Genomic DNA, 16,323 nt, shown 5'->3' on the forward strand with positions numbered 1-16,323 from the left:
TAAAAATATAAATAAATTTTATTTAACCGATCTAACCAAAATTCGGGTCTCATGATCTCTTTCTTGAATAAAAATGCTTTACGTACTAAATGGGAGTCATTGTAACTTAAACGCTTTTCAGAGCTTGGAGATAGATATTCTTTGGTAAAATTAATAATGTAACGTCCCGAACTGAGGTTCCTGATGGAGCCCTCTTTGATAATTACTTAGGAGATAATTAAAGAGGTTTAAGCTTAGCGCCTTTAGTGCTATGCTGATTAGCATTATAGACTAAAATACTTTTTAATTAACATTTATTTAACATGAAACATATAAATAAAAATATATAAACTAGCTGTTCAACACCTGCATTGCGTTGCTCGCATTAGCTTTTTTGGGTCTTATTTTATTATATGTATTTATGGATTTTTTTCAAAATACCAGAAAAAATTGCCAAGTTTTAAAGCTATATGAACTATAATTTGAATAAACAGATGTGGTATCTCTAAAAATCGTTGTTTGATGGTCTCTCTCTACACGGCAAAAGCAATATTCCTACCAAATTTCTTGTCATTATGCCATGTGGTTTCGGAACCACATCGCGATGAGTCAATGGGATAGAAGTTATAGGCGGAAATTTCTTATATATATTATATATATATATGTATATATATATATATATATATATATATATATATATATATATATATATATATATATATATATGTATATATACATATATATACAAATTACTATTTTAAAATCTCAACTCTAACATTCGTAAATAGCTTTTGACGGCGTCGTTTTATGAAATGCTCATGTTACTTTTCATTCAGAAAATTTAATTTTGTCGGCCCGTAAATTCGGCGAACTAGTCCGTGATATATGAGCGGGTTAAGGCCCTAACAAAATTAAAGGGTTACTTACGAGGCGTCTAGGAGCTTGAATATTAAGCTTGCATGATTTAACACCTTGCGAAATTCACTCCCTGTGTGCTAGGCATAGTTTTCATTACGTGAATTATGTGAAAAAACTTTTACTGTATAATTTATACAATACTAGCTATCCTGACATATTTAATACTGTTACAAGGTCTGTCGATGTTTAACATAAAACACTTTATTACTTAATATTGGATATTTTTGAAAGTATCACAGTAAAAATACGATCTGACTTTGCAGTTTTAAAAGCGGCTTGCATGAACTTCAGTAACATCGTCGCAACTCATGACTGCATATCAAAATATCAATGGTTTCAGAAATGACAAGTAACGTTATGACGATTTAGTACAAAAGAGCATTTTCAAAATTCGGATTACTATGTTATTATTATCTGTACATACAGACTGTACTGTAGAAAAAATAGATTGGATATTTAGGTTTCATCTCTTTACACAGAGTGATTTTACCTACAACCAATTGCTCTGTAAACTAGACGATTTTTCTACTATATTTTCCATCCTTTTACTTGTTTTGTTACGACATCTCATCGTTTTAATATAAATAAAAATCTTTTACAGATAATCAGATTTAATAAAACAATACTTACAAAACTAGGATACATTTTATTGATAATCGAAAATAATTTATCAACTAATCGAATCCGGAATAAAACGCCATGTCGTTTGTTTGTATTGGTTTGTATTCTTATATAAATACATATATACTATTTATAGTATTAATACAATAATGAATGTATGCAATAATTATATACAAAAATATGTACAACGAAGTGAAGGTGAACTATATAGATTGATCTATGAGTATAGATATATACTGATACTATATTTCAATGTTAAGGGCTAAAACAAATGACGTAAGTAAACGGGGTACAGTAAAAATGTGTCTTAAGACAAGGGTCTTGGAGTTCAGACTACGCTGGCAGCGGCGCCGATGAGCTCGATCTTAGCAGTAGCGGCAGCACCCACAACATTACCGTTGGTAGCGATTGCATTCAAGAGCTATAAAAAAAGTAAAATTCATTAATTTAATACTAGCCTAGATAGAGAGAGATAGATAGATAGCGACTGATAATACTAAACTAGCACTTGTCCGTGAATCTACTTGACGTTAAACGGAGGTGTTTCTTTAGTTGTATAACTCTTAATATATATAAATAAAAGCCACTATTATTATTATTTAACACGTTTAGTGCCAGCTATTGGTATCCGAGTAAGTCACCTGTTGATTTTGTTCAGGCTAGTCGACATTCCGCTCCGTGGATATTTTAGGTATATCAGTCATTTATGCATACCTAAGTGAAATTAACCAAAATAAATTGGTATCTGAGGTAAAAAAATTATTATTTCTATAGAAATTTACCATTCAAGTCTCAACGTCATATTTACACGAAATATTAATTGCAGAGAAATTATGTTTCATTTCACTATAAATATTAAAATTATATTTTATACACTGAGGGATGTCCGTCGTGCATTTCTACGTTTGGTGATAAAAAACGATGTAACAGACTGCTCATATAACATAAGATTTCTCCACATAAGATCGGAAAATCAAACGAAGAAGATGTGCTAATTTGAATTATAGTCTATTCGCGTTAAGAAAATATAGATTAAAATATTATATATATATATATATATATATATATATATATATATATATATATATATATATATATATATATATATATATATAGTTCGTTCGCGTCAAGAAAATATTGATGAACAATACGTGTATAGTTCGTACGCGTTAAAAGTGCTAATCAATATAAAGGTGTTCTTAATGAGCCGTTACATTAAAAAGTATTTTTAGATTGATTCGACGCAATATTTAAAATGTAAATATAAACCATAGGGTAGAATATCCAACATTAGTTTTGTACTATAATATTATCATTCTCATTTCAACTGTAAAACATAACGACCTCCGGATCTTAACCTTTTTATATAGATTTCTGTTAGAACAAGTCAGAAATGGCAATCAGCATCTGCCGACGATATTAATAAGGTCCACTTTGTGAGGTGAGTTATAGACCCAATCCTATTCTTTATCCTTCAGTGACTTCAGTGGCTTAGAAAAAAATGGCCAAGGACGATACGCGAGCTCCCGGACATATTTGAAATAAAAAGTACTGTGGTTGCCCACCCTCATGCCTGACGTGGCGAATATTGGCACACTCTCCCTGATGTAGACATAAATATACAAACCTATTTTGTAACTTATAGGTTTATAAACTGTATATATTATTTTAAAACTGTTCTTTATGAAACATTTTTCCTAATTAGTATATGTACTACACTTATTACACACTATTAGTATATGTACACACTTCATATATGTATATTCACGTGTTTTTAATTTCTGAAGCTGTTACTTAAATTTTTATTTAAAGTGGCTATATTATTTTAGTATTTACGATAGATACATTAACACTTACATTAGCCAAAGAGCTATAGGCTTTTTGGATGATCTCAGCGACAGGGGGCAGGGAGGAGGCTGTGACGGCGGCCCCAACGTTGTTACTGCGGATGTTGAAGGCGTTATACAGCCTCTTCGTCGCGCAGTATTCTTCGTTCAACAAACTGTAAGGATAAAAAAATATTAAGAATGTTATAGAATTGATGTAAATTCGTCTTTACTATTTATTATTATTATATATTCTTATCCAATTAGGAATATTTTCAGGGACCATTAGTCATGCGAAGAATTCTAAAAGTTATTTAGTGCGAAAAAAAGTAGAATACGATAGAGCTCTCCTAAAACGAAATATTATTAAATAATATATATTCCATTAACTTTCGTATTAATAAATTCCGCTTATTAAATATTTATTAATAAATAACATGGGCTGTAACGCAGTTTATTGATCGAGGGCCGTTACACTGGATCCGCTGAACTTTAAATTAAAAAAAAGAGTTTGGCGCGTATCTTTAAGATAAAAGACGCTATTATACTTAGTCTTGCCATAAATATTGTTATAAAGAAAAGCACGATTTTTTTTTTATACGTAACATTTATTCCTTTCATAGTGAGTTAGTTTAATACATCAATATATAACTATTAAAAATATACAATGTTTATTCGAAGTGGTCTCCATTGGCTGCAATACAGTCTTTTAAACGTTGAGGCCAGTTATCAATAGCAGCACGAACTCTTTCTAGAGGAAAATTCTTCACTGCCAACCGAATGGATCGTTTTAGGGACTCCAAATTATCATGGCGTTTAGAGCAAGCCTTACTCTCTAAAACTGACCATAAATCATAATCCAATGGATTTAGGTCAGGACTTGACGACGGCCAGTTTTCAGTGCTGATAAAGTCCGGAACGTTAGTTTTCAACCAAGATTGGGTGGATCGAGCTCTATGACCCGGTGCCGAGTCTTGTTGAAAGCACCATTCTTTGTTATTGAACATGGTGTTAGTTAAAGGCTTAACTACCGTCTCAAGAATGGTATTTTGATAAACTTGTGCCGACGTTTTAATACCTTTTTCACAAAAATATGGCTCAGTCACCCCTTCATAGCTAACACCCCACCAAACCATCACTGAAGTGGGATAATGCCCACGTTGTACTCTGTTTACTAATTGCGAAGCTTCTTTAGAGCTTCCAGCATAAATACGGTCATTTTGTTTATTAAAATACTGCTCAATTGTAAAAATTTTCTCATCCGTAAACAAAATTTTTTTGTGACCTCCCTTTGCGTACCGCTTAAGTAGTTGTTTGGATTTTACCACCCTATTCTTCTTTAAATTATCAGTTAAGAAGTGACCAGTACGTCTCTTATAGGCTGCAAGTCCTAAGTCATCTTTTAATATACGCGACATGGTTCTAGGAGCTATCTTCATCTCCCGAGATAAAATCTTTTGCTTACGGACAGGATTTCTTCGAATTCTTTCCCTAACTGCTTTAATCACCTTTTTCACACGAACGGTACGTGGACGGCCAGATCTTTTTCTGTCACAAACAGAGGAGGTATCATTGTACCTATCAATAGCCCGGTAAACAAACATTTGACTAATACCAAGCGGGTGGAGGGTTTTAACAATTGCACTTTTCTCCATACCTACTTTATGTAAGGCAATCACAGCGATTCGGTTCTCTTTATCACCCCACTCCATTTTAATATAACAAAATATTTAACAATATAATGGCGCGAAAATAAGAAAACACATCAAGCAATCATATAAAAATGACAGATTCCAAATTCAAACGTAATATTTTCTTTTTTTGAATAGTAACAGTATTTATGGCCAGACTAAGTATATGGGAGTTAATCCGATTCTAGTTTCTATCAAACTGAACTTTTCTTGCATTCTTCTCATGACATACACAAGTAACGTCATAAGAAGAATGTATGTAAATGATCTTATGTCGTAAATATATATAAATAAGTATAGTGCACATTTGATAGGATCAAATAGTAGAATTTCCACAAGGTTTTAACATGGTTGATAAAATAAATGAATACATACCCAGCTTGGAAGGGGTCGGAGTTGGAGAGGATCGCATCCCAAGCCGGCTCGTACGAGTAAGATCTGCCTCCACCCACGCAGTTACCTCGTCTTCCAGTCTAGTATCACAGAAAATTATTAATTAACACCTAGTTTTTGCAAGCTTTACAGAAGACTAAATTAGATTAAATGCTAGAAGTCGTGTAAAACCCTTTCGTTGACCCATAGCTTTACGGTATCCCATAAAGAATTTTTATACTAGAAAACTGAAGTTAGGCATCGATGCGTTCATTCTGTGTTTAATAAATATTGAACATTGTTCTTCAGTAACACGTTTCATAGGTTACTTTACTTCGATCAAATGCTTTTAAAGTCTACGGATTCCACGTATTTTTTTACTTATATATCAACAAAAAAAAATCAAAACGTTACTGTTATAAGTAAGAAAAAGACCAATATTTAGCCACAGAGCAAAGAGTTTGACTCTGTGTTTGACATTAATCGGTGTAACATAACTCCTGAAGATGCCCCGTGGAGGGGTGAAACACGTGTTGAGTGATTTAACGGTGGTAGAGGTGTAATTCGCATTGTTTGCCGCATGCGCATTTATCAGCGGGCTGGCGGGCGGTGCACTTTGTTGCACGACTACCACTGCATGTGAGAAGTGGCTAAATATTTGTCCTTTTCTTACTTAGGACTTCTGCAAAATAACGCCTGATTCAGTTAAATACGTTACTATTATTTTTAATAAAATAAAACATTGATGTAAACCCTTAGATGTCATGACACGTACGAATTGTTGAACAGCAATAGTCATTACTTTATTTATTAAGGACCGAAAGATGTTCAGTTCTTATTAAAAGATCGACAGGAGACGTTGATTGCTTGTCGTTTCAACCAGTCCAATTGGAAATCTACGGGGGCGATCTATGTTTAGCAGTGGACATCATAAAATAAAGAGCGAAATTCACTAATTTGAACTAGTAATAAGTATCGTCATTATCATCATATCAGCCAACATATGTCTCCTCCAAAAATCTCCAAGATGGTCAGTTTAGCGCTGCCCGCATCCAGCGATTTCTAGTTGTCGACCTCCTAGTGCGTGGAGGAACTACCTAGTGGGGGGAAACTCCTGGCCTCGTCTACCAGAACAGAGCTGAATTCAAGTGTTTTAATATTATACATTTCCTTTAAATGCATTAGTTTAATGTAAAATAAATAAAGAAATGATGTTAATTTTATATATGTTGCATTGCGCTAGTTGGGTAAAACATTAATCATTCTGTACGTAAAAGTGGAAGAAATCATTAATATCAATAACAATGTAAATCCCGGTTTAGTGGCGCAAGGGGAATCGGTTGCAAAGATAAATGGAGTGGGAGCTTCTGTAGCGCTAACTGTGGCGTCAGTATTAATGTATTGCGAGCTAGTTATACCAGTTCCATTCCATAGTAAACGTTCACAGTGACGCAAAATATGAAAGGAAGGGATGGAACTTATTAGCATTTAAACTAGTTTTACTTCTAGACTGTTTTGTTCTGGTCTAGGAATTTAAACTTACAATGATTATTAGTTACATTTGTCATTATTTCTGTGCATATATATTAAAGAACAATACTTTTTTTACTTATAGATACAGTTCAGTTGTAAGATATGCATGTAATATGCAAAGTATTTGACGTATGGTTTGAAAAGGACGGACCACTTGTTACTCTGCAATCAAAATAATGTATTTTTGCAAACTAATTAACTTATTCGCACTTTTTTCATATATTTTAAAGACTGAATCAGAAATTAGGATATTCGTAAACGAACGAAAGGGACCAACATAGTGCAGCAGATAGGCAAGTTGATCGCTGGGACCTTAAGGTTTAGGTGTGAATGCTATGAACCGGCCTAGCCCAGCCTAGCGCCACGTCAACGCAAAAGGTGGACGTTAAATGCAGACCTCTTTCAACGATCCGAATTATTAGTAGAAAAATATATTCCTAGCTATGTCCCGTCGTGGATGTCTTTGGCTGAAATAATAATGGTCAGGTGATTTAAAATTACTTATCAACACACTATTATTTTTATGGGATATGTTAAAAATCATCATCACGAGAAATACCATCAAACTGGTCAATTCCTTCTTCTCTATATTTAGCTATGGTGCAGGAATTGTGTGAATGATTTAAATTTATAATTCTGGAGGAATATGCTGCAAATTACATGGATTTCTTCCGCAATTGTAACAGCTATGAATTCGTTCTGTGCGATAGCAAAATATAAAACTAGGTTTCTACCATTGGTATTTACATAAAAATTAATTATATACAAAAGCAGAGTGTTTTTATACTCACTGCGTAACGGATGGAGCTGGGATTGAGGATCAGTTGGACGATCGCGTCGATGTTGCTTGCTTGGTTTTCGATGTACTTAAGAAGGGCGGTGCGAAGAGATGCCTTGTTGCCACTGACGTACGCATTCACAAGCTGTAGTGTTAAAAAATTTACAGTAAAGTCTTCACTTTTAAAAAAATGTGTTGTAATGCGTACATATACTTCTAGAAAGATAATACATGTTGATGAATGTAGTCAATTCATGAAGCTATAGTCTTTATAAGTGTCGTAGGATTCCATGATGACATACTATGAAATCCACATACATGTAGGAGAGCTATTACTTCAGAAGGTGCCGCTAAATGGCGCTTGTAGCTGATTTACTACGTAATAGTTTAACACGGGTAGTCGCATATGGGCACTGCTCGGTTGAACCAACACTTATTTAATTAATAAATAAGAATCAAGTAACAATCAACAGATGTAACAATCTAAAAAAATGTTAGTGCTATAATCAATTTAAATTTTAAAATAAAAGAAGCCTAGAGGTAAGGAATAAGACTTGTGATCATAGAGCGTGAGTTCGAACAGTTCACAAGCAAGTTTTCAGAGGATGGGCAGCAGCGTCCTCTGTAATAACACACAGCAATCGCCAACCCTCGTGCCTTGCATGGCGATTAGGGTATATCTCCTAATAGATATATTTGGACAAGGCCTTTGCCTTGCAGTGGGCGGCTATGGGCTGAAACGACGATATAAACTTGACGGCATTTATTTCCGACTTTAAAAGAGAAAAGACAGTAAGTCTGATGTAGACAGTATCTCGACAGGTATCTGTCAAGGATCAGGACTGGCGTCGATTTTGCAGACTAAAAACGGTAACCTGAAGTATCTTATTACCTGTAATTTGTGCTTCGTTTCATTTCTTTATTTAAAGTCACAATGAGGGTTTCCATTTATTTATCGCAGTTCCATGGAATTACGTTTTAATAACTTAATATCTGCATCTACCACTAGTACTTACTTCAGCAGCGGAGCAAGCGTCTCCGGGATTGCCGTATGCAAGCTCTCCAAGGATGGCAATTGCTTGGCCAACAGCCAAAGCTTGGCTGCATGGGTCAGGCTGGTTAGCGAGATCGTTGAGGATCTGACGGACGGTGAGGATATAGATGTTGGTCTCACCGCCATCGACTAATACGTCGAACGCATTCTCGATTGCAGAGCTAAGAAAAGAGCAGACATGATTTTATTTTATTTTTTACTATATTTTTTATAATTGGAGAGGACTGGATGTAATGTATAAGATAATGCCCAGCGTTTACCAAATCGTCTGGAGCTATACTGTATTCAGCGGCCAAAGTTAATACCAAATGAGCTACCAAGGTCAACCACGTAGCTCGAAGAATTGCACATCTGAAGTGGCTGTGAAAGCACCTCGCTCGTGCAATCGATGGCCTTTGGAGCTCAAGAGTTTTTGAGTGGCGACCATGACTTGGTAGACCAATGCCATAGCCAAGATTCCAGAAAGTTGCTGGATGCGGGCCTTACAAGACTGATCACTGTTGTGATCTTTGTGGGAGTCGACGTTTGTCATCTCACATGACGATAGTAAACGGGCAACTTTTTTTAAGCTTTGTGTTTTAGTAAGAGACAAAAAGGTAAGAATGTGTTTACATAACGACAAAATGTCAGTCTTTGTTTATTGCATGAAGGAAACGCGTTCTCTAGCTTTGAGTTTTTTTTCCACTTTACATAACATTATGACAATGACTTTTTTTTTGTTATTTGTCTAAGAAATGGACGGTGAATTCGTAAGTGAACATTTTTAAAAAGTGGCCGGTATTACATGTATTTAATTTATTTATTTTAATCAAAGTGACTTCAGCAACAATCTGTCTCTTCCACTTGCTTACACAAGTGCATTAAAAAAGTTGTATCTTATCTTATCCTCGCGAATATAGTACAGTATCTTAAATTTTAAATTGTACACTTACTGTACGGGTTTTTTATGTAAACGTAACGCTATTCCGTCGCTTTAAGGGTATAAAAAAAGTAAATAAAGTAATACAATGTCACATATGTTATGTAATGATATCTGTACCAGCTTTTCCACATATCTAATTTTTTTTATTTCATTTAAATATTTGATAAAATTACCTTGGTTTACCGTTGTTAGCTACAGGTGGTATTTCGTCTACATTGTATTGACTGATAACCACAGACGGAGCCGCATAAGCGCTCTGAAAGAAAGAAGATTTTTTAACAATTTTGTTAATCAAAATTATTGATACATGTTTGACGCTTCCTTCCCTAACACTTTTTGACGATATACTTTACTAAACAAAGTGTTGGGCTAAGTTGAATCTTCATCAATGCATTAAACAACACAACACCTTAAGCATTCAAATACAAAATCTTTTTATTGGTACTCTCTTCCTCATTTGCTTATGTTCACAATTTTTTTAGAAAATGTTAATCTCATACGCACCGTGAAAAGTCAAATTACTCTATTAATCTTTAATTTAAAAAAAAATTTTAATATATTCCGGTGTGACTTATTCACATCTTACTTTATTAACCTTAAATGAAGAAAGGTGACTCATAACCGTGATATTTTTCTAGAAAATCACCACAAAACATGAGCGATTTCCCATCATAACTGAGATACCAGTACAATAAACGATCTTGTAATACAAAATTCTGCGCAGTGCCTCGTCTGTATTCGTCACTATGAGACTCGAAATGGTAGTATATTCTAACTAGTTTCTCTTAGAATCTCTCCCTTAACTCTTTATTTAGTAATTCAGTTTGGCATCTATCAATATCTTGGCTTATCTAGTTACATAGATATTTTACGAGATAAAGAGACAGCCCAACTTTTAAGTCCTTTGGACACACGCTCCCTGGGCCCAAATCTTCACGAGAGAGAACTTCGGTTTAGGCTGTCAGTAGAAACTGCCCAAACTATGGTGATACTGAAACTGATGTATAGTGCCTTAAATGCGCGGCGAGACAGCAGTTAATACTTGTGGTTCATGCTCTTTTCTCCTCACCCCCACCTCGGGTTAGTCAGTCTTGTTTGTATTGGATATGACGCCAATTTAGATCAGCTTGACCAGATTGGATTTACCCGAGACACTAGGACCCTTCACCCCCACCTCACCGTGCTTTCCTTAGGCGCAGTATAGTGTTTTTGTTGGCACTATAGGTAGGTTACTATTATCCGATTAATATAGAGCAGGATAGTCGGTTTGTATGGAAGACATCGTGTATAGATGCCTACGAAATCATTTCATACGTCAATATTACAGTTAAATTCACAATGTCTGGCCATTTGGGTATTTATTGTTACAAAAAATTGTTCTTTAAAAACAAAATAATATTTCTGTGCGATCGCAAACTAAAACAACTCGGGGATGTGGGATTAAATGGCGACAGTTAACCGATAGTTGTCACCACATTGCCCCCCGGGTCAGGCACGGCGGGAACGATGACACGTTTCTCGTAAAGTCCAACTCGGATTTATCTATTTATAAATGTTTGACAAACATCGGAATTATTCTAATTTTTTCTTTTTAACGATTTTGTAAATTAATTATTCCTTGTTAATTCAGGTGAATTAATTATGTTTGAATTATAAAATAATATTATCATTATTATGTCAGTCGATAGGCGTCCAATGCAGAACACAAACCCCCCAAAACACCACGATGATCGATGGTCTTACGATGCCCGTATCCGAGCTGAGATTGTAACTGTTGTTGGTCCACGAAGAGTATGACCTACCCATGCCGCATCTACTAGCTAAATATTATGATGTTAATATATTAATCAAAGTAAAAGCTAGAAATATAGCTTTGTTTATATTTAGCGAGCTCGATAAAATTAATTCTCTTTTGGGGAATTACATACATTTTTATTATAAAATCCCGTATCAGAATTATGATGTAAAAAAATTACGTGTCAAAAACAGACTTCCTGAACGACAGTGTAAAGGGTCTTTAAATGATAATACATTGCTTAGGAATGTATTGTTCAAATTATTTGCAATTTTGTTGTGGGTTCTTCTCATATCACGGCGCGTTTGGAAATAATGCAACTTAAAGTTGATGAATGCTAGTAAAGTGGAGATCAAACTGATTATAAGTTATACCAATTGGACCCCTCTGATTATTTCTTCATGACGTACACAACTGATTATTATAAATTGTCTTAAGAGGATAAAATGGTTTTCTAACTCTCTGAACACTTAAATGATTAAAAACGAAAGTACATTAGGTTTCGGGGAGTTTTTCTTGGAGAATTGAAGGAAAAATGTTTCCATTTCGATTGACGGTCGTTGTTGGTGACACTGTGGATGGTGCGGTGGAGGTTTTAGTAGGTGCAAATCTGATATAATCGACCATAACACCCGCAAAGGCATCTTGTATGAAGATTGAAAAAATAATTAAAAATTACTAAATGAATATTGTGGTTACCGAGCTTCACATTTATTTGAATTTTAGCCTAATGTTCGTAATACACGGTGAGTTGTACTTGAGAGGTGCTAGTATATGAATATTTATCGAATTACATATTCATAGCGAAGTGGATTGATGTGCAAATATACATGAACGCGTTTCAATTCCGAAATTCCAAAATCTAGAGGATTTCGCTTATTTCGTACCCTTGTATTATATTATCTTATTCGTATAGCTGAATATACAAAGGCTGTTCAAACGTTACCAAATATTTTACAAAACCTTTTCTTATTTTTGTAGTCAATACTAGAACTACGAATAATATACAGGATGATTGAATATAGCATTAAAAGTTTCCGATAAATCTGTATAAAAATTTACATTATAAGCAATTCTAATTTTTTTCTATTGGAATGAGTCAGACCAATAAATTCTGGGAGTACAAAGCCTGCGGGAATAGATAGTAAACATTAATTATATTTGACTAGAGGTCATCCTGACTTTAAAATTGAATTTACTTATATTAGAGGAACCGGAAAGTAATGTCGTTTCTGTTGACATATTTTACAGAAAAAAACCATTGATTTTTACCGTTCCGGCATTGAAAATTTGTATACTAGATTGCAAAAGGTGGCAATAGGCATGCCAGATAGTGCGCAGAATGGCTAGCATAGCGTTAGACGTGGACTCAGAAGGTAGAGAGACGATGACGACAAAGGAGGATATGGATGCTACAAGTAAACCGGTCGTAGCGGGAGGCCGCTCAAAACCATCCATTGCTTTCAAGTTGTTCATAATTAAATGGGACCTTCTTAAGGTTGAAAGACTCTGAGTTATGCCCAATAGTGGAAGTCCAAAGGCTGAATCGATGAATCTGAATCTAATATATAAAATTCTCGTGTCACGGTGTTCGAACTTGAACTCCTCCGAAACGGCTTGACCGATTTTTTACCAAATTTTACATGCGTATTCAGTATGTGTGAGAATCGGCTACTATCTATTTTCCATACCCCTAAGTGATAAGGGTGGTCCACCCCTAAATTTTATTTTTAATTTTTTAGACAATTTTATGGTTTTTATTTTATTATGATACAGCATACAAAAATACATACAAACCTAAATTTTCACCCCTCTACGATCAACCCTTATCTTACATTTGTTAATTAAAAACTTTAATTTTTTTGCAAAACAACGTTTGCGGGATCAGCTAGTTTTTATATATATATCTCTCAAAAAACGCTTCTGTTACTATTTTCACAACTAAGCGAAAGAATTCAGCAAAATCCAAGTTTACGTAAATATCTCTTGAATATAGTAAGTAACATCTCGCAACACATTCCCCTTACATAGTCGAGCCGTCAATAACCATTTGCGACGAATATTCGAATTTACATAGAAATACGTTCTCCAATACGATGAAGCACAATACTCGTATTGAAAACGAGGTTTGCTTTTGACAGGTCGGTTTACGAATTACAAATAAAAAATAACTTAACAGATAAACACATACATTATTCACAATTTTTTTACATGTATATTATATGTAAGGTTTAAAAAAATAAAAGTGAAAATAAACTTGAAACAAGTCTCTCTTATCCATTTAAGAGTTCATTAAACAAAAACTTATAATTTAATTATAAACCTTTGTAATAATTGTTGATATTGAATGTATTTCATAGTGATTATTAATTTATTGATTAAATGAGACATAGAATAAATAGTTTTATGATCGAACGCTGGCTGATGCAGCTGGTTAACCTATAAATGTGCAGCGCAAAAATCATCATACGTTCGAAATTTAAACTGAACTGCCAAACGCGTAAAATTCACAGCGAACACTACATCATATGATTAAAGAGGTAGCTTTTTACCAACATTATAAACATAATAATAATATAAAAAAGTCGTAGATATTAATATTAATTTCTAACACAGTATGATAGAAATACCCTATCATTGCTGAGGGCTCTGAGATGGAATAAAAATGACAAATAGAGAAAAAAAGGAGAAAAGAAAGGCTATTATTTAATCTCTTTGCTTCGTCCCGGGGTAAAGTTAAGGGAGTCTGTTATTCTACTTAATTGTAGGTTCCGAGAAGGGGAGAAAGAGGTATCTCCGACAGATAAGGGACTGCAGTAAATAAATGTGATAGACCAGACCTGTGATATTCGAGGAACGAGGCGAAGGAAGTGAAGCGATGAATGGAAGGTAAATATTATGGAAAAGAAATATAGACAAAATTGTAGAATAAAAGAAGTGGAAAGATAGATAATGTGAAGAATGACAGAAAGGTATAGAAATAAAAGAAATAAATGTGAAATAATTATTAATATTAATTCATCAGCGGCACTGACATACAGCGTTGATGAAATATTCTAGTAGTTTTAATCGATACAACATAACCTGTTTTTACCTACGAGTATGCCAAGACACTTTTCGTAGTAATATTACATGGCCACCGATACACGCCATTAAATATATAAAAAATTAAAGTAAAATAGAATGGCTTAACAAAGGAGATATATATAATAAACTCACCGTAGCGACGAGCAGTACCAGTATGAACGGCAACATTGCGATAGTCACCGAACGATCAATACGGTATATAGTATACACGTCCAGGACCAAATCTATCCACTATTTATATCTTAATAACGCCAACATAATTAAATCGCATCTGTGTAAACACTGCTTAAGTAAATAAAAATCATATATCGATTGCTGTTTCTAAAACACGTGGTATACAATTATGACCCTTATTAACACGCGATACGGTAAAGGTGGTATTATAAATAAAAGTTGCGTATGTAAATTAAAATTTGTCCGTTTCGAATATCGAACAAAAAGATTAATTACTTGCTCCTTTGTGGTACTGGCTGAAAGCGATCATTAACGAAAATTTGTCTTTGTACTGAAAACAATGAAATTAAATTGTTATTTTTTAATATATTCACGTCATCTTTTGAACAATTAAATGTTTATTTTATTGAATGTGATATTTAATATGCGTTGTATGGTGTCATGAGATTTCATGTTATTGATAGCCTAGTAAAATTCATCGTAGAGAAAAGTACGGAAAATGGAAACTTTTGAATTATAGCTTATAATTTTGGTTATTTAAATTATACGTGAAGCAGATAATCCAATCCAAGAACACAATTAAGAACAACGAAGAAAAGACTCGTCAAATTTGTGAAAGCAGTTTAAAAAATAAAAACACCACTAAAGCCTTATTAAGCCAAAAACGAGATTGACTTTGTAATAAGTAGCTACCCTAAGGCATTTACAGACACCACAGTCATATCTACCCTCAATTTCAACACAAATCATCGTATGGTAAGAAGCTCTCTCAAAAAATACCCAAATAAAACTTCGCGGAAGCATATTAAAAACTTGGTGACAGAACAGCTCAAAGTAAACTATAGCAGCTGCAGCACAAATTATCTAGGAGACTTGGAAAACGTAGTAAACAGCGACAAGATTGATGTGAGAGAAAAGTATAGTCTCCTTGGAAAACAACTACAAAAATATATGACCACTAGTGAAAACCAAACCCACAACAAGTATCAACTTAGCAACCAAACTCTAGAACTAATAAATGAAAGAAAGAAATTAATATTCAACCAAATAGGGAAAGAAAACATAAAACTGATATCAGAATTAAGCAAGAAAATAAGAGAAAACATTAGGAAAGACCGTAAAATAAAAAGATTACAAACCCTAGAATTCCACATATCAAAAACAGGAGGCGTTAAAAAAGCATTAAATGAATTAAAAGAGAAAGGCAAAGAGTGGATACCAAGACTGAAAAAGAGATCGAAGACCACCGCGAAGAGAAAAACTATTAAAGACATAGCCACAGATTTCTACCGACAGTTATACGCACACCAAGGACCAGAAACACCCAAAAATCGCAACTGTAGTAATACAGACGACGAAGAAACCATCCCCAGTATTCTTCCAAAAGAAGTGGAGAAGGCCATTGCAAGCCAAAAGATGGGCAAGGCACCAGGGCCAGATAAAATAACAAACGAATTAATGAAAGGAACAATGGAAGAGCTAGCACCAGTTTTAACCAAAATATTCTATGAGATCTTGACAAGCGGCTGTATCCCAGAACAATGGACAGAATCCCATATAATATTACTGTACA

General features: G+C 34.2%; 1 protein-coding gene across 1 annotated transcript; it reads right to left on the reverse strand.

The window, feature by feature from the left end:
* Positions 1–1,607: 1,607 nt before the first annotated feature.
* LOC137923612 (fibroin light chain-like) lies at positions 1,608–14,744 on the reverse strand. The gene is made up of 7 exons (XM_068766830.1): positions 14,709–14,744; positions 9,868–9,950; positions 8,735–8,933; positions 7,732–7,863; positions 5,411–5,508; positions 3,376–3,520; positions 1,608–1,939 (listed from the first exon to the last, which is right to left on the reverse strand). The coding sequence occupies exons 1-7, from the start codon at positions 14,742–14,744 to the stop codon at positions 1,847–1,849; spliced, it is 786 nt and encodes a 261-aa protein (XP_068622931.1). The 3' UTR covers positions 1,608–1,846.
* Between the last annotated feature and the right edge of the window lie 1,579 nt (positions 14,745–16,323).

This window comes from Battus philenor, unplaced genomic scaffold, assembly GCF_028537555.1.
Source record: "Battus philenor isolate CCGP_79_NKW_IND1 unplaced genomic scaffold, ilBatPhil1.0.hap1 SCAF_22, whole genome shotgun sequence".
Lineage (NCBI taxonomy): Eukaryota > Metazoa > Arthropoda > Insecta > Lepidoptera > Papilionidae > Battus > Battus philenor.

Bases quoted from the DNA above. Each gene is read 5' to 3' on its own strand.
- LOC137923612 (XM_068766830.1), bottom strand. From the start codon at position 14,744: ATGTTGCCGTTCATACTGGTACTGCTCGTCGCTACG. The intron at 5,509-7,731 runs GTGAGTATAAAA...CTGTGATACTAG, and splicing joins CCAGCTCCATCCGTTACGCA to ACTGGAAGACGAGGTAACTG. The intron at 3,521-5,410 runs GTATGTATTCAT...TTATCCTTACAG, and splicing joins TCCGACCCCTTCCAAGCTGG to TTTGTTGAACGAAGAATACT.